This window comes from Porites lutea, chromosome 3 (assembly GCF_958299795.1).
Source record: "Porites lutea chromosome 3, jaPorLute2.1, whole genome shotgun sequence".
Lineage (NCBI taxonomy): Eukaryota > Metazoa > Cnidaria > Anthozoa > Scleractinia > Poritidae > Porites > Porites lutea.
Window position 1 is genome coordinate 4,735,882 of NC_133203.1, and position 18,875 is coordinate 4,754,756.

Genomic DNA, 18,875 nt, shown 5'->3' on the forward strand with positions numbered 1-18,875 from the left:
CACCTATGAAAGAGGATCATGATGAAGAATTCCGCCAGTATCTGTGAAACTTTGAAGAACCCTTGGAGAGGCCAGTCATCTTCACTTGGCTCCCTTTGTATGTTTAGGGAAAGTACCATGAACAAAGTTTCCATTTCAGATTATACATTTAACTTTGTTTCTAGTCAGCTATCTTTTATCTCAACAAGTTTTGTTTCTTTTATGAACATAGCATTAATTACCTTCATTTTGGAGTGTTACCCTCCCTTTCATGTTAATTGCCTTTATTCAAAAGCCCCTTTTCATTAATTTTGTGTTAAAATTAAGTGTTGCATTAACTTCCAACGCCTTAATTTCCTATAATAAGGTAACTCAACATTAGACAAACCGCTCCGTTCACTCACATTGAACAACCCTCCAAAGGCCCATGTGCGCATTTTGAGCATTAAGGTAAATGCACCTTTAACAGTTCTAGTTCACTTCTGAAAGGCTCTTCTTTTTTCAGACTGCATAAGCCATGCTGATTTACAATCCACATTTCTTTTAAACCCAGTCTGCACGTTCTTGTCTGTGAGAACTCTCTTGCTCAGCTTGAGTTTCTTCAGCTGCCATGTCTGGTGTAGGGAGTTGACTTGGAGTGCAAGTACTGTGTTGCGACCTCATGCCGGCCATGCTGTTTTGTTCTAGAGTGTAACATTCCACCACCACATTGCGATTCAGTGCTGTCCAGCGTTTTGAGTACTGTTTAAAATGTTTCAAGCTGTCAAAATACAAGCCACCTACAGCCAGAGCAATGAATAAGCCATTCACCATATATGCAAATTTGACCTCCTCCGTAGTCCGTTCTGCAATGGCCGATGGGGTTCTGCTGACGCGAGACCAAATGATCCAAGTAATGGAAGTAAGCAGCATTGTTGCAAAGGCAATAAAGAGGCCAATGTGCAGCCATCCTTTGGTGCTTACTTCTGGAAATCTCCACTAGAGAGATATATAATCAGGAGGTTATAAATATGTGTTATTGACCAAGCATGAGGTCTAGATGGCTGGATAATATAATGGCCAATATTCAGCCATCTTGACCCAACAAGCTTGGTCAATAAAGGGTTTATTATATGGCGAAAAACACAATTTTTCTTGTAGGACCAATGTGGGAAATCCTGAGCGAGCAGGATGGGCCAATCTTGCCCATCAGGTAGCCAATCAGAATGCAGAATTTGCTTCAACTTGCCCGCTCGCAGATTCAGCCGTATTATAAGAGCAAGCACTTACAAAGTATACATGCTATCCTGGTTGACCAGCAAGCAGTAGTTTCTCTTCAGAATTAGGGGGTACAAGGATAACCCAGAACTGAGACCACTAATCCGTCTTAAAATTCAGCAAGGACCCATGTATGCAAACAGCCATTTATCATTCAGGTAGTGGCAGCCATTGACAGCTGTTTCATCTTGATTACGACTCATCAGCATGGCATAGCCCCACTAGGCAAAAGGTCTCACTTACGATCACCATCCCCACCCAAAATGGCTGCCATTACCTGGGTGATATATAAGCCATACCCCAGAAATGGTAGAATGTGTTTCCTTCCTAATTTTGCATGTGACCTGGGTTTGAGTCCCCACCCTATGTAAGTTGAGTTTGTTGGTGGTTATTTTGTTTGCTCCCATGGGTTTTATCCACTGGTACTCTGGTTATCTCCTCCCCTCAAAATCCCAAATTCCAATTTGACCTAGGAATTTCTTCAGTTAGTTGGGGACACTTGTGCACATTTTAGTCAATGAAAAACACTGTCCCTAACTTCCCCACTGATGCGGTGCAAGACCCATAAGGGCCATGGTTATCCCCAGCACTTTGTCATATTACCTATGGAGAGAGAAACAGTGCTGACCCAATTTTCCTCTTCCTAAATAGGAAATGATGTTATGACCAAGGACAGATACCCAACCTCAAGATCTGAAGACAAAACAAAAAGACCTGGAGCATTGAGGTTCTACAGAACCCTAACAACTAACACCCTAACTATGAGTAATTTAAGCATGATTAGTATATGTTGGGAAAAACTTCAAGTTTTCATTAGTCAGCAAAATCTGGGATGATTGGGTAAGAGTAAAATCCCTGTTCATCTGGAATTTTCCCAACATGTGTAAACCAGGCTTTATATTAGTAAAAAGAGTTCGTAAATAACCAACCTTCCAGAAGCACTTGACACTCTCTTTTCGTGTTTTAAATTTAAAATTACACAGCTCACAGGTTTGATTTCCAGATTTAGAAACCCAGCGTAATATACAGCTTTGATGGGCGTGCTTCACTGTTCCAGTACATCGGCAAGGCCTGATAAGTTCTTCTTCCTCACCGTCACCATGACATATGCGACACATCAGCCCACAACTGTCATTCATTTCAGTAACTTTACTTAGTGATGAAGAAATGCTTTGACCTTTGACAGTATTTTGCCCGGGCTGCTGAACTTTGAATGTAGCACTGCTTAAAACAGAAGCTGAAGTGCTCCTTCTTCCCATCAAATTGTCACACAAATTAACATGTAAATGAGGTGTGCTTGCACTCTTTGATCCTGAAGACTTTAAAACTAGCAGACTTTGAGATATGGTTTGCCTTTTCAACTTTTGTTTATGGCAAACCTCTTCCTTAATCACTGGTCCACTTTGTGAGCAAAGAAAGCAGTACTCCAGCGATGATGACCTTGGGTCAATCTCCTCCTCAACAAACTGAGAATCAGCTTCAACAGCCTTATCCAGAACAAGATCACACTGTCCTAAATCCCTTGTTCTGATTTCCTGTTGATCTGAATCTTCCACTGGAAGTAATGGTTCACTTACCATTGCAAGCTTTTTATGTTTCACTTGAAGTTTATATTTTGTTGAAGGGATAGTCTTGACCGCATGCTCATTTAAACACGGTAAACTTAAAGACGACATCTGAAAAAAAGGAAGAAATGCAACCCCATGGCATGGGCAAATGCAATTGGTCAGTATTACAAACAGACTGCAGGCTTACTGTATACTGCATGGAATTTTTTTCAACTCTTAACCCTTTAAGCCCCAATATCCACAAGCAAATTCTCCAAACTGATCTCTATACATATTTAAAGAATAAGTTGAGAGAATTTGAGAAAAGATCAAAGCATTTTCTCTTTGGTGATCATTAAATTAATTCTCATAACCTAATCTCTTGACATTGTATGGATATTGTTAGGAGAAAATTGATGTTGGTCACTATTGGGACTTAAAGAGTTAAGTGTTTTGCTTCATAGTATTTTGAAAGTAAACTAATAATATCCTGCAAGCAAAACATTAGGGGGTACGGGTTGAAGAGGAAAAGAGATCTGTCTGTAGCACAATCTATGTTTCATACCAAGTCTGTCGCTCCATAGTCTATGTTTTAAGTTATGCAAGTGGACAATAACCAGGTGTTACTATGCATTGCATGCATAGTCACACTAAAAATTTGTATAAAGTGTGGGTTTCCTGATACTAAATGCATCAAACTGTATGGACCAATGCAAGACTTACGAGGCCCCCTTAATACGCCAGTTGCACATCTCCAATAGCGCAACTTATTTGCCCCCAAAATTTTGCATAACGTTTGTTTTTCATATTTCTCCTGGTATTACAGCTGTCCCAAGAGAAACTGAAAACAATGCATAAGCAAATTTTTTTTTTTTTTTTTTTTTTGGGGGGGGGGGGGGGGAGTATATTGTCTGAATTTCAAAACCCATTGTTTCACATATTGAGACAGAAGCTATTCCCTTTTGGTGTATCAATATTGTACATGTATATGCACTCTTCATTTTCACTGTCACCGTCTAAATCCTTTTTTACGGTGGCCCACAAGTGCACACCGAATTCCAGAAAGTCACACCGAATTCAAATAACTCACACCGAATTCAAATAACTCACACCGAATTCAAATAACTCACACCGAATTCAAATAACTCACACCGAATGCAAATAACTCACACCGAATTCAAATAACTCACACCGAATTCAAATAACTCACACCGAATTCAAATAACTCACACCGAATTCAAATAACTCACACCGAATTCGAATAAACTCACACCGAATTCGAATAAACTCACACCGAATTCAAATAACTCACACCGAATTCAAATAACTCACACCGAATGCAAATAACTCACACCGAATTCAAATAACTCACACCGAATTCGAATAAACTCACACCGAATTCGAATAAACTCACACCGAATACAAGTAACGAGCGACGCCTGGGTGCGAGTAGTGAGGTGACCAATCCCGGTATCCTCTTGGCTTCTTCTTCCCGCGATTTCAAGATGGCGGCGGCAAACTCAACAACATCGCTAACATGTGAAGTTTGCACAGCAACAGTGACGCTTTACAGCAAGTTTTGTGCCACCTGTGGTGCTGAGCTTGATATAGAAACACAAGCACTGAAATATTATTTCAACGAAGGATACGAGTATGAGGTTATTCTGTGCTTTTTGCTGAAATACCACGGAATAGAAATGAGCCTGCGAACGCTCAAGGAGAGATTCAAGTCACTTGGGCTTCGACGACGGAACCTATTGGATTCAAATGACCAGGATATCAGAGCTAGAATACAGGAGGAGTTAGATGGGCCTGGTTGCTTAAAGGGGTACAGGAGCATGTGGCATACTTTGCGCCGTGAGGGTTATCAGGTGTCGAGGCAAGCAGTGGCGACATGCTTACAAGAAATGGACCCTGAGGGGTGCGAACGAAGACGAAGGCGGAAGCTCAAAAGAAGAGTTTACACTAATCCAGGGCCGAACTACTGTTGGCATATTGATGGCTATGACAAATTGAAACCTGACGGGTTCCCGATCCATGGCTGTATTGACGGTTACAGCCGAAAGATAATATGGTTAAGATTGGACAGAACAAACAATAATCCCGTAGTGATCGGGAGATATTATATGGATGCTGTGAAGGAATACGGAGGATGCCCCATGAAGGTTAGAACTGACTGTGGCACTGAAAACGGCCTTGTAGCAGCAGCACAATGCTATTTCATTGGCAATGATCTGGCACATATTTATGGAACCTCACCTCACAACCAACGAATAGAAGGGTGGTGGTCGTACCTAAGACAACACTTAACTACTTGGTGGATGAACTTTTTCAAGGACTTACTGGAACAACAAGTCTTCACTACTGGTAATGAACTACAGATGGAGTGCTTGTGGTTCTGTTTTTCCGGGCTCATTCAGCAAGATTTGGATAGCGTAAAAGTACACTGGAACAGCCACTACATCAGAGAGTCGCGCCATGACACTGTAAAAGGAAGACCCAATGAGTTGTTTTACCTACCTGAACTGCGCAATACTGAGGACTTTCTTGCTCCTGTCAGTGCACAGCAGTGTGACTATATCACAGATAATTACCTTCCCCTTGCAGAGAGCACCAATGAATACCAGGAGTATTTTCAGTATGCCTTTCAAGCTGCAGGTTTTTCCAACCCCCAAAACTGGCGGGAAGCCTTAGACTTGTACCATAATCTTTACAGGTATGCATCCAGTTGACTATTTCAGAGTCAGACACACCTGCCCTGACTCATATTTATTTGAATGGTAATGAAGATCGGCAAGACAAAATGATGTATACGTAATTTTCTCTTGAGATCAGATACCAAGTTTGGTTTCAGAAGATACACTCGTTTCAAATCTGTATTATTAAAATTGTTCTTGTATGTGGGGCAAACGTGTCTGATTGTCCAACTGGAAGCTACGACACCAGATTGGTTTTCCTTCACTGCCAGGCAACCAAACTTCTGTTAAGTTGTCTTGGGTTCTGTGACCGTGTAAGGTCGAGTAAAAACAGACTAGTACGTTTACAAACAACAACAACATGGATTCTATTTATTCTTATCTGTCACATGACTAGAGCATTCCAAATATGGGCAACATTACATGTAGGTACGAAATGTTTTCGTCATGGGTCATTTTTTGCCTCCATAACATAACGACAACGAAGCCCTTTGTAAATGTAAACATAAGACTTTCTTCAAAAGGTTGTCAAACTGTTCTTTCATTGTTTTTTATTGTTGGTAACAGAAAGATCTGAGTTCTTTAAATACAGTAAAAACCGGCGTGTAAGAACCTATTTCAGAATCTGTTTAGCCTAATGTCCTGGTAAGCACCATTTACATAAGAACCTGTTTAGGCTAACTTGCAAAAATCTAGGTTCTTATATGCGGATATTTACTGTAGGTAACATCTCCTTCGTCAACGTTTTATGTGAAACAATTATCTTGTAGTAACAGTAACAATAACATATATTACACACTAAAAGCACTTTCTGTTTGATTTACAAGAGTGTTTCATGCAGCATTCTTAGCCCTTTACAGTTTATGGAATATAATATCTTTTGCAGCCCTACTGACATTTCTCTACATCCAGAAATGTTTTCTCTCCCCTGGTAAACTAAACAACTGGACTTGGTCGTTAATGGTTAAGAAATCTCAAGAGCTTTGCAGCATTACCCGGGTAACACTTATCATAAAGTACTGTAACATTCAACTAATTTAGTAGTAAGCATTACTGCCTACCACACCAATGTCAACTTACTTACTGATACTAACAAACTGAAACTAGAGTGGTTTTACATAACCCGTGAAACACTGTGTGAAAATTACTGTGTAATACTACAAAGTAAGCAAAAGGAAACAATGCAGTTAGTGTCTAATAGTGCGTACTAGACTACTATTATTTTCACGAGTTAGGTAAAGTCACTCCAAAACATACAGCTTGTAAAAAGCCCTTCCCAAGCCCCAATGTTATATTAACAGGAACTAGTCACAATGAATTAACATGAACTAACTTATAAAAATTTGTACATACACTGAAAATTAAAACTTGTCCCAAGAATGCAAAAACAATACTTGTGAACAGTCAATAATTTTCTTGTTCTATCACTAACTTTTGTTACATGTGACCATTTTGTCACTTTTCAGTCAGTCGAAACCAACTGTGAGCAAGGCATGCCTTTTCTTTAAAATTCTTCAGGTAACAATGCAGGTAACTACAAAGAATATAGCTGCTTTATAAACATTTTAAACTCTTGTCAGTTCTGCTGGTAAATGGGAAATGTTTAAAACTCGTGATAAAAGTCCAGTCAGCCAACACAAGAAAAATTTGAAATTCTCTGAGTTAGTTATACAAAGCTGTCAATGCAATAAAACATATTTACTTTACTCTGTCCAAAGTCCTTGCATTTGTAAATTGCAAAATTAGAATACATTTTAAACTGCTTTGGGTCGGTCATGTGGCTGACTGGGTCTTCACTAAGGCTGTGTGGCCAATGAAATGCACTAACCCGACTACCACCCACAGCATCCTTTTTGCATGCAGCAACATTGTAAAAAAAAAAATACAATGAACTGCATCAGTGACATTCCTCAATGTTTCGACTGGTCACTCAAAAACTTAACAAACATGTCACTAAGCAGTTTCAATTCAGCGTAGTAAAACCAAAACAAATATACAATTACTGTCGCCAATCACGACAAATGCAAACCATGAAACAATGAACCAACCACAACTCGGCAAACACATACAAATGTTTTCAAGTTTTGGGTTCACTGCTGAGAAACTAACATGTTTTGCTAATCAATTGCAGAGTACTGTCAAAGAAAACCTGAAATTCATTTCGAGACTCGGGTGAAAACCATTCTATACCTTAACCTGTCACTTCACTCTGTCCAAAGTCTATGCATTTCCAAATGCATTTCCTTTGCACATGGCAAGTAGTAAGACATGTTTAAACTGTTCTGGGGTTTTCATGTGGGAGACTGGAAATGTGATTTCCTTGCTGCAGGCTGCCACACGGGGAAAGCAGATTGTGTGATTAGGATTTCTTGTGAAGCAATCATGGTCGAAGAGGGCAGTGACATTCAGCGGCTCTCCATTTAAGGGGCGGTGCTTTTGGCCTGTCAGCCACCCCAATACACCAGATGGTGTGGTGTCCATGGACTGAAATCGCTCCACTTCGCTACTTTCAGTGTTCGTGTCATTGAAGTCCTTCCATGCTACTGGCTCGGAATAGCCAGTTATTTGTTCATCTTCCAATGACATCAGAAAATCTTGTAGGTTGTCAATGACTGCCTCTTCAAGTGGTCGTTTTGACGAGCCCTGTTCCGAGTAGCTTGGATTGACAAGCGAAAAGACATAATTGGCATCTACCACCTGATTTGAACCTTTCACAAAAAGAGGCTTGCATAAAGAAGCATTGCCCCTAATGACATCATATGCACCATACAGCTTCAGACCTTCACAAAATTCTTTCATGTACAGCAAACGCTTGGTCATAATGCTTAGTTGCATTGTTCCAATGACATCCTCTTTGTGGTCATGATCAATGATGCCAGTGTATCCATGGTCAACAATTACATCACACAAAGCACCTTCAAATGTGTCACAAGCTCTTACTGCGTCGAATAGCTCTTTGTCCTTTGCAGTGAAATGCCTGTCAACATCTAGGTTGCCAATGTTCACATCAGGGTCCAACATCAACTGGTACACACTCTCATCCAAGAAAGATGGCGCTGGTCCTCCTTGAGCCAAAGACACTGCAATGATTTCCCCACAGGTTTTGAAACTTTTGTTATGAACATTGTACAGTGAATTTATGGGGGCTCCATCTGGAAACACTGCCAGCCCCATATCATTAATCAACTGTGCCAGAAATTCTTGCGATAATGCACCGCTGTCTACACCATTCTCTCCACTATAGCGCACTCTTAGCACTTTTTCAGGAGACGATCTGTTGGCTTCTCTTTGCCACAGGGACAAAACTCTAGGAAATGGGGACCCTCTTCTAGAAACAATAAAAAACTGACCATCTTGGTCAACCTTTTGAGACAGGGACTTAATTACACTTGAAATATCTTGATGGATAGTACCCATTGACATGTTGTCATCTTTCCCATCCTCCATGTTCTCGACAGCGTCAATCATGTCAATGGATAACTCATTGTCAAACTCCCTTTGTAACTCAATTGCAATTTTCTCATCACTAGCAAACACAGCAGATGCATCAGGCTCTTCATCAGTTGTCAAGCTTTTCAGTCGCTTCTTCTCTGGCTCCTCAACCAGCTCATCAGTATCTCTATCTGATTCACTATTTAGGTCAAAGTGAAAGTCACTAAGCTTGCATAGGTACAACACAATTTTGTTGTAGTCCTTTCCAGTTTCTTCTTTGTATCGTTTGAGGGAAAAAAACTCTTTACTGGCAGATGAACCTGGAAGAAACTGGGCTTCTTCACCATTTTCAAGTAGAAGAATGTAGTCTTCGTTCTCATCATAGAGGTCGCTGTTAAAGGCTCTCCACTTTTCCACAGCTTTCTGCAGGATGACTTTGTAGGTGGCTTTGTTGGACACTCTCAAAGCAAGACGCTTGCCTCTCTTTGGTTTGATACACACGTTCTTGTCACTCCATACCATGAGCCCAATGTTGATCTGCACTTCTATCTCTTTGTCACTTGCACTTCCAGCCTTTTTGCTTACAATGGATTTCCACTGTTGGCCTTTCAGTTTTTTGAACATATTGAAAGATTTCACGTGACAAGTTGAAGCGTGAGAAGTTGAAGCGCATGATGTGGATGAATGGCCTAAGAGTAAAGATGACAATACTCATTACTCCCTAAGTGATTAATTGGAGGTAGCAAATGTGATATAGTGACAAAGAGAGTAATAATATTCACAAAGTTATAACATAAAATCTCTGGTCCTCTAAAATTCAGACTTGTGACAATTTTATCCTGGTTACAGCATCTGATGATTCATACAGTAGCACTTGGCAACTGTTGTGTAGCATGAAGTGACAAGAAGCATCACCATAATTCAGCATTTTGTTAGGTTTACCACTCACCATTGCTCATTGGTCATTGGTCATTTAGAGCATTGTATATATGGTGTGACTGATTGTGTGACTGATAATAATTTGTGCATAACAAGGGATCATGAGTTGTGTTAATTGTATTTCAGTGTAAACAAATTACCGGTACTGGTAGTGTGTTTTTAACATTACCCATGGCTGGTTATTACAATCGGTATTATGAAAAAATTATGGCTAATTATACACAATATAAATAACTTACCCGTTGCACGCAGTTCATTAGATTGCTCTTGGGAAGAATGAGCTAATGGAAAAATAATTATTAAGAAAATATTAAGTCTAAAAGATCACTATAAAAGTTCCAGTATTCCTTCATTACAATAGAATGTGCATTTCCAGAAAATAACCATACTCCCCCCACGGAAGGTTTTTGTTTTGCACCCCCCCCCCAGGAAATTCCACTTTAGCATCATACTTTTCTTCTAAAATTTTGGGGCTTAAAACCCCCCTCCCCCTAGGAATATCCGAGACCTTCAATGGGGTGGTTATGGATTTTTCTGGAACTGTACAATATATTATTTTATAATTTGATCAATCATATACATCGAAGTCTACTGCATCTAACAGGAATTCAAATCAGCAAATCAATCAATTACAATAGCAATAATTACTATAAAAATGTTCAGTGCAATTGTACCTGAATTTCCTGGAGTTGTGGCAGTGCTGCACCGACCTAGAATAATTTTATGCAATAAACACATAGTTACAAACAAAGATAATGCAATAGCCCATTGATAGGATAGGACAAAGCTCTTAAAAGCTTGTGATTTATTGGTTTTTGCATTACACTGTTCACAGTCCTCTATTTTCCCGTAAGATTGTCGCGAATGTTACGAGCGGCCGTCTCCCACCCCCACCCCCACCCTTCCTGACGCCCGTCCCCTAAGTGTTTAGAGGACGCGTTCGCCTAAAAAACAAGATGGCGGCTACTCGTATAAACAATCGCAATCGCGACGATCTTACAGGAAAATAGAGGACTGTGAACAGTCTATGCCCCCATTGAAATGACCACTAATGTGTATCAAAATTGTGACTTGTGCAATCCTCTATTATAAAAATCGCATCTGCATGGTTGCGCTTTTAAACATAAGGATACATTTCATTTATATTTCATTCCACGACTATCCCCTATCCAAAGTGAGTCAACACAGTGCTCGACTTTCAGAAAAAAATCTTGGGGCCAGCTGGCCCCCAAGTTTTCATTTTTTGTCGCCAGAACAAGTATTCTGGTTGCCAAAAATTATATTTAAGAATTAATGGATTTAGTTGTGTGAAGGATAACGGATTATCGTTAGTGTACGTTTTCCCAAAGAAGATAGTCACCTATCTTGGGGGCCAGGTTGGCGACCAGGGGTGAAAATTTGGTCGCCACTGAGTAAAAGCTGGGCGCATTGGCGACCCCACGGGTCGCAACGTCGAGCCCTGCAACAGACGAGGGAATCACCGCTGTATAGGTGTAGCTGCTTAAGTCTGTAAATTACGGTATGAAAGGCTTGTATACACTTACCTGCACCACACTTGGAGCAAAAATTGTCCCCTTCTTCCAACGCACATCCACAGCTCGAGCAGAACATGGCGGGAGCGGGAAGAACTCCAGGGAAGAAGAATAAGAAGAAGAGGATACCGGGATTGGTACCAGGATACCTTGCAGTCACTTGACTGCTCGTACCCAGGCGTCGCTCGTTACTTGAATTCGGTGTGAGTTTATTCGAATTCGGTGTGAGTTTATTCGAATTCGGTGTGAGTTATTTGAATTCGGTGTGAGTTATTTGAATTCGGTGTGAGTTATTTGAATTCGGTGTGAGTTATTTGCATTCGGTGTGAGTTATTTGAATTCGGTGTGAGTTATTTGAATTCGGTGTGACTTTCTGGAATTCGGTGTGCACTTGTGGGCCACCGTACTTTTTTGTGTCATTAATTGTTGCCATTTCAGCTGTCTTAAGTTTTAAGGCCATGTCACTTTTTGCGATTTTCCCCTAACAGGGCGTTACTTATTGGTAGTAGGGCCCAAGGTGAAACTGAAAATTGAAATACAGCATTTTTTTTTCCCCCAAGAAATTGAAACTTATAATGTTAAGCAAGAAAAGGCAAGTTAAAAATTAGTCTCCCAAGTTTTAGTCATGCAAAAAGTTTTGTTTAGAGTTACATGTTATTATATTACTTCTTTCTAGAACTGAAACAAATCTCCATCAAAGCTGATTCGAATACATTTTTACTTTTTAATGCATTTTACTTTTTAAGATCAAAACCCTGGGGTTTTCCCCTTAACTGACATTTACAAACATGCCAACCCTTACAAATAAAAACGAACAAAGCCAATATTATCACAAATGTGTGATGAGTTAAAAATTAAACCCTCTATCAAAAAGGAGCTCAAAACTTTAGAAAATCGTCTTCAAAATAATTAACATTTTCTGTAACGTAAATATTCCGGGCATTTTTTAAAACTAATGTTATTCGAGTCACATTAAGTAAACAAGCACCGTTGTTCCTATTTTTTGCAGTAATTAATGTCTCACGAGTCAAATACATTCGAGATTACTTAAAATAAAAGCTTACTTTTGAAAGATTCTTGAGTCCACGTCTTCTGGCCGATATAAACAAAGAAAGAAGCTAAAGTTCCGCCAACGCAGTCGAAACCCACGCAAGAAGGCGCAGAAACAGACCGAAGGCGCACACTTTATTTTGCCCGATCCTGTAAAAGAATGATAGGATATGAACATATAAGTTCATCAGCAGAGGTATAAGCCACAATTTATATTGCCATCATATCTTTGAAAGGGATTTTCAATATTGGCATCGTTCGTTCAGTAAACATTCACAAGGAAAACGTAGGCTTAACTCGAAAACAAATAAGCGTCGACAGCTAGAGGAATTGTCCTTGAGACATTGTTTCACAACAAGTATAAGAAGCTAACCTGAAGGGCTTGTTTTTGGACCTGTGCAAGCTATTTATGCTTGAAATTATACGGACTGCTCACAGATAACATAATTAACAAGGCTAGACCAATCTAACCCAAAAATGGCGGGCTAAATAAGCATTTGACAGGATGAAATATAGCTATTCACTGGACCGTTCACGCGCTATTTCGTTCGAAACCCGCCAATCATCACATGTAAATCTCGTGATATATACTCATCTGTTAAATAAAGCGAAAGATGACAGTCTTTTTTACCTTGTTTTTCTTCATCTACATGTTAATTCCAAGTTATCCGGCGGCTTCCAAGGCAAGTACCCTCGCATTTGTCAAGACAACAATCTTTGTTCTTCTCGCACCAGTTTACTCGCAGCTGTATCTTGGCGTCCTGCCAAAGAAAAGCGTCACGTAAGTCTTAAAATACCATCACTTTTCATAAACTTTTAAGAGACTCCTGTGAAAAGGAATGTGAAAAACACCATTCGCAACTAATTTCCGAGAAGCCCAAGTTTGAGTGTTATGTGATGTTTGAGAGAGAAATTTTCACACATCATTTGTGAGGAAACTTGCCCAAATTTGCCCATCGCTAAGTCCAACTTCAAACTTCCGCTTCCGTTTCCGTCCAAAATAGCGTCTAAACGGGATTTTGTCAGGGCATATTAACCATGTGTTGAGGCTAAATTTTAGCACATTCCCTCTTGGGTACGTGTCGACGATTTTAGCCTTACTCCCGGAAATACATTCACCAAGAGAAACGAAAATAGAGCCTTACTCAACATTCATCTTCAGCCCCCGATCAGCACCCTATTGCATGATCGAGTGCCTTTATTAGTCACTGCTCTTTTGACTACCGTGTGGCACGAAATTTTTGGGGGAACAAACTTTTGCGATAAGGGCAGATTGGTTTTTCTTGCAGGGAATTAATTTTTGCGATTTTCTGAAAGTAGCCAGTACCCAGCATTGATATAAATATTTTCGTTTTTATTGAGTACGTGCAATAGAGATACATATTTTCAAGCAATAAACCAGTATATCGTTGCTTCTGAATGAAAGAGACAAGCTGTGATTAAACAGAAACGATTTCTTAGTGCTGTATTATTGTGTAGCGAGTTTAGTTAGAGAATACTTACGTTGGAGTAAATTTTTGCGGGAAAAAATGTTTGTGGTAATTTTTATTTGCCGGAACCTATTTTTCCGGATCGCTGGAAAAACGGCAAAAATTAGAACCCGCAAAAAAAGTCGTGCCACACGGCATAAATAAAAACGAACCATGCATAGTCAAAGGGTGGCAGTATACTCCAAAATGCGAATTTCCTGTCACTTGCTCAGTTTCCATGAGACCGGGTGCGCAAGAAGCTACCTTCAGACTTGTAGAGATGAGAGACTTCAAATACTTGTTATGCGAATGGGACAAACACTCATCACTTTTATGATATGAAATGTCATATATTGGAACTGCGGAATGAAGAAAGAAATGCAAAGAAGAATATTTCTTATCCTTGGGGTCATCTACGCCGCTTACAATTAAAGGAGCCGCCTCATGAACATGTCTAATAAGTCGCTATTTCTACAAGTTGTTGTCACTAATTGTGATGAGACCGTAATTAATCTAAACTTCTCTAGACTCCAAAACCCCAGTCGACTTTTTTCTCAAAATAGGCAAGGCGCGAAATGGACACACCCGTAGGACGAGACTCGCCCCTGACTTACTCCCTCTCACTCCAGAACAGGGCGGATAAAGGTTATCCGCCCTGCTCTAGAACTTTCCTTTTTCGTTCGCGTGCGGGTTTTTAACCTTCGGAAACATATAAATGACTGGTTTGTACTCTAAAGCGCCAGTAGTAATGGGGGTCGGTCTGTCAAGTAGGGGGGCTTCATGTAAGCGTCACGAAATGTCCTCGATAAAAAATGTGTGGGGAGGGGTGGGTTAGGGTTAGGATACTTACCTGAAGAGGGAGGGGTTAGGGTTAGGGCTAGAGCCTCTTGTACCCCGAGTAGGTTAGGGTTAGGGTGGGGTTTATATTTGTGGAGGAGGGTTGTGTCTTGGCCTTGTGGTACGGGCCAAAAATTCGTGAGGGCGCATGCGCGTGGTGAAAAAGTGAGGGTTTAGGGTTAGGGTTATATTGGGGGATGAGGGTTGTGCCTTGTGGTAAGACCCAATTCATGAGGGCGCATGCGCGTGGTGGAAAGTTAGGGTTAGGGTTAGGATTAAGGGTGCTAGGGTTCGGGGGTTCCTTGTGGTAAGGTGAAGCTAGAAGGAGGGCGCATGCGCGTTGGGTGTGAGGGTACCTTACTTGATTAGGTTAGGGTTAAGTTTATATAAGAGGATGAGGGTTCGGGCTTGGCCTTGTGGTACGGGGAGGAATTGGAAAGGGCGCATGCGCCTTGTGGAAGGTTTAGGGCTAGGGTTAGGGTTAGGGTGAAGGGTTAAGGGCTAGGATTAGGGTTAGCCTTGTGGTAAGGCCAAATCAAGAGGGCGCATGCGCGTTGTGGAAGAAGAAGAAGAAAAAATGGTGGATTCCCAGTCCCCGCAGCTTGGAGGAGGAGGCTGCGTATTATCCGTTCTAAGGACGAGGCCACCCCTTTCACTGCTTGTTGCTGGGGCTTTTATTTTTTGGTGGAGACTAGGCTTCCCCGGGGCCTTTTAAAAAAAAAAGAGCCTCGATGGTTCGCACGAAGACGAAAAAGAAAGAGCAGGCAGCAAAAGAAGAAGAAGAAGAAGAAGAAGGAATAGTTCCCACCAAGGATCCACTCCGGAAGCCCGGGGTGGAGTCGAACCACCAACCTTTCGATTTGGAATCGAACGCGCTACCCCTTGCGCCACCGGGCTTGGCACATGCCATCAGTCGCCAAGTTAGCACCAAACAACAACCTTTTTTATTCCTATTTTTTTTAAATCAGTGTACGGTTTACATCTCAAGTCTAGAAGTACAAGATTGCTCAAAAGGTAATGGACCCGCATGTTCCCATCTCTCCGGGTTTCGAAGACTCACGCGTTGGAGGGCTTGCCCTATGAAACGATCGTTGACCTTATGACCACAGGTTTGACTAGGGTACGCTTGCAACGCTTTTCCGTTGGTGAGCAGATGTTTCCAATGCTCCTGCACCTATTGCTCGAGAAGAGGGACTGCATAGGTCTTCAAGGGGAGGCCGTCACTGTTCAAGAGTTCGCAATGTTGGCCGTGCGTCCAGAGGGCGAGCCGAGGGTGTCCTGGGGACCGGCGGGATCTTAGTTGACAAGGTACGCGGCGGGTTTAGCGGTGATGAGCTTGTTGGGTAAGGGATTCCTGGCAAACACGCCTTGAAAACCAGGCCCTAACACGGGATTGTGTCGCGCCAAATAGTCCAACTGCACGTTCTTCAGAGGCCCTTGCTCCATCTTTCTTTTCTTCTTTAGTTATCGCCAATAGGGAAGAGAGGCGATCCGTAGAGGACGTTCTCCGCAAGGGGTTTAACAGGGGTCGTAGAGTAGGCGGTATGCATCGTTTCAAAGAGCGAGTCGAGGGGGTACCAAGACGGATAGCTCAGAGATTCCTAACACGGCACGGATGAAGCACTGAAATGGGCGCCGTTTGTCAGACACTGAAGGGTTCGTCGGTGGCAGAGCCTTTATACTTTTGCCTAGGGGTGACGTCACACATCAAGGGGTTCTTGACCAAACGGAGCGTGAGTTGCGCTCATCGACGGGTTTCATCTTCGTCCCGTGGGGCACATTCTGGAATGGCTAGCAAAGAATGGTTACGCTATTCACAGTACTTGACTAGACAGATATTCTAATTGGTTTCTAAAAAAAGGAGTGTTCTAATAACGTATTGTGCAAGAGTATTGTTCCCAAAATGTAGTGGCATGCAAGAGTATTGTTGTATAGAAACAAAAGAGTCTTTATGCAATAGAATAAATACGTATTGCCTACGTGACGTTTAGGTTTGACTTGTCCGCTCGAATAGATTCTTCATGGTGTCTTGAGCTTGGCTGGGGAAGGCTTTGGATCCTATGATAGCGCTTCTGGGGGCCAGAATGGGAAATCGAGACGTCATGCGCGTCAATCTTGTCGAAGAAGGGGTCCATTCGTACCAGTGATGAAAATTCACATCGTAGACAAAAACATGTTTTTGTAAATCCACGGCTATTTGAACGGCCCAGCCTGTCCCGCCTTGCACTTGTTTTTGACTGGCACTCAAATACCCAAACGCAAAGATCGAGTCCGCCTCGTTCACCACAAAGTAGTAGCGCAGTAAAAGTTCGCAGGCGATAGGACTTTTAGGCACGGGGCGACCTAACGCATAAGCCGCGTGGCCGAGTGGTTCGCACGCGTTTTCCAAGTCTTCTCGGGGCAAGGGGGTGATGCGGGTGCTTCTCGGGTGATTCGGGCCAATCTTAATGGTGACAGGAATGCCATAGTCTAAGGCTAGCGTTTCGGCCGCTTGCTCGGCGCCTTGACTGCCTCCTGTCACAATCCGATAATCGTGGAGGCGGGGAATGTCCATCATCGCTTCGTCTGGATCCATTCCGTGAGGTGACTGAGGCCGATTGCAAGAGAAAGAGGTCTTACGTAGAAAAAAGAAAGACCCAATCAGAAGGTGAGAGGTCCCAATAGGGTGGAGTCAGGTGACCTGTGTCGTCACTCGGGGGGGCTCTATAAGAAGAGAGAGGCTTTTCGCTGGGACTCATTAGGCGATGATGGGAGAAGACGGCGCCGGCCCGGTGGTCGCTAAGAAAGAGGGGCACATGCCTCTGTACCCCTATGAATACAAACGCAAGAAAGGCGGGAAAAAAAAGCCAGACCCTCCTAGCAAAAAAGTCAAAGACGATGGAACCACGGTCTCTTCGTGTGTGGAACAAGTGCCGCCTTTTTGTTGTCCTGTGCATCCTTTGTTGACGTTGCGCCAAACGAGCGGAGAGTGGATTTACCTGTATTGTCCCGAAGAAAGTTGTGCGTTTTCCTATCCTCTCGAGAAGTTTCAACTCATCGAACGGTTGTTTCTAGAACAAGTCCACTGTGAGGTCCGAACCTATTGGGAAAGTATGCGCTGTTTCTGCCAGAAACGAGTCCGACTCCGATTGAGTCAAACCACCAAGAATCCCCATCGCCTGTTCTTAAGCTGCCGCAAGAAAGACTGTGAGTTTTTCCATTGGTTGGATAGTCCGTTGTCTTTGAAGATTATGAACCACTTACTAGGTATTATTCCTGTGAAGCAAGAACCCGACGAAGAAACCCTGGCTGCCTGGCCCACGACGTTGACGCTCGATCATCTGGGGATGGATCCCGCCTTCCAGCATTTAACCGGAGTGGGATTGTTTTAGAAGAAAAATCAATAAAACGGCGACGCACTTTGCGCCTGAATCAGACGGGGGCGGGCTTTTGGCGAGAATTCTATCAAGAGGGGGGCGCTTCCTCGGTCTGCAAGGTATGAGTGACCCCGAGAATCCCACCACCATCAAGCGCCTGGTGCAAGAGATTGTGCAGTTGACTCGAAAAATAGTGGACTTGACGGCTGAAAGAGAGACTCTTGAGCAAGAACGCAATCAGTATCAGCGAGAACGTCATCACTATCAGCACCGCTTCCTAGAGGAGCGACAGAAGCGGCTTCACGTAGAACGCCAACTGTTCGAAAAGCAAGACCCCAACTACCTTGAAGGAGCCATGGATGGTTCCCCGGCAAGCCATGCACAAGCAACGATGGACCGAGCATCCCAAACGGACGCAAATAGGAGGAGGACCGAGAAACGCGAGAGCAAGCAGCCCCCTATTTTATCAGGCCCGGAGAGAGAAAGAAACCAGGGGCGAGTCGCCTGAGGGAGCAGCCAGGGAGTATTTTAACGCAATAAAAGAAAAACGCACTTACACGGGTGTCGTGTTGTTGTTCTTGCAGCGCGGGTGCCATGAGTAAGAAGAAGCGCGGAGTGAGTTGGGCGGAGGCCTATGAAACGCCCTCGCGCCAGGGGAGTTTGGGAGGAGTAGAGCGCTTTGCGCGAGCGCAGAGCGTGTCGATTGGCCGTGCCCGGCAAGCGTTGCAACCTTTGTTGAGTTACACGTTGCATAAACCTCGACGTCGCCGATTCCCCACCC

At 42.5% G+C, this 18,875-nt stretch overlaps 2 protein-coding genes and 1 non-coding gene across 4 annotated transcripts; all 3 read right to left on the bottom strand.

Moving 5' to 3' along the window:
* Positions 1-499: 499 nt before the first annotated feature.
* Positions 500-12,595, bottom strand: LOC140930251 (uncharacterized). Its single transcript, XM_073379927.1, has 3 exons — positions 12,447-12,595; positions 2,166-2,912; positions 500-957 (listed from the first exon to the last, which is right to left on the bottom strand). The coding sequence occupies exons 2-3, from the start codon at positions 2,910-2,912 to the stop codon at positions 523-525; spliced, it is 1,182 nt and encodes a 393-aa protein (XP_073236028.1). The 5' UTR covers positions 12,447-12,595; the 3' UTR covers positions 500-522.
* LOC140930250 (uncharacterized) lies at positions 6,369-11,476 on the bottom strand. Of its 2 annotated transcripts, XM_073379925.1 has the most exons (4): positions 11,395-11,476; positions 10,525-10,560; positions 10,090-10,131; positions 6,369-9,600 (listed from the first exon to the last, which is right to left on the bottom strand). In XM_073379925.1, the coding sequence occupies exons 1-4, from the start codon at positions 11,459-11,461 to the stop codon at positions 7,700-7,702; spliced, it is 2,046 nt and encodes a 681-aa protein (XP_073236026.1). In that variant the 5' UTR covers positions 11,462-11,476; the 3' UTR covers positions 6,369-7,699. The 2 variants fall into 2 exon arrangements, with proteins under 2 accessions (XP_073236026.1, XP_073236027.1); XM_073379926.1 differs by lacking the exon at positions 10,090-10,131 and having other exon boundaries at positions 11,395-11,474.
* Positions 12,596-15,562: 2,967 nt separating the features above from the next.
* On the bottom strand, positions 15,563-15,635 carry Trnaw-cca (transfer RNA tryptophan (anticodon CCA)). The gene has a single exon. It is a non-coding gene; the product is annotated as a tRNA-Trp (tRNA).
* Positions 15,636-18,875: the final 3,240 nt, after the last annotated feature.

What these genes read in the sequence shown, in the direction of transcription:
- LOC140930251 (XM_073379927.1), bottom strand. Translation starts at nt 2,912, where the DNA reads ATGTCGTCTTTAAGTTTACCGTGTTTAAATGAGCATGCGGTCAAGACT. An exon ending in GTGTCAAGTGCTTCTGGAAG is followed by an intron (nt 958 to 2,165) that starts GTTGGTTATTTA and finishes ATATCTCTCTAG; the next exon opens with TGGAGATTTCCAGAAGTAAG.
- LOC140930250 (XM_073379925.1), bottom strand. Translation starts at nt 11,461, where the DNA reads ATGTTCTGCTCGAGCTGTGGATGTGCGTTGGAAGAAGGGGACAATTTT. An exon ending in CACAACTCCAGGAAATTCAG is followed by an intron (nt 10,132 to 10,524) that starts GTACAATTGCAC and finishes TTTTTCCATTAG; the next exon opens with CTCATTCTTCCCAAGAGCAA. An exon ending in TAATGAACTGCGTGCAACGG is followed by an intron (nt 9,601 to 10,089) that starts GTAAGTTATTTA and finishes CTTTACTCTTAG; the next exon opens with GCCATTCATCCACATCATGC.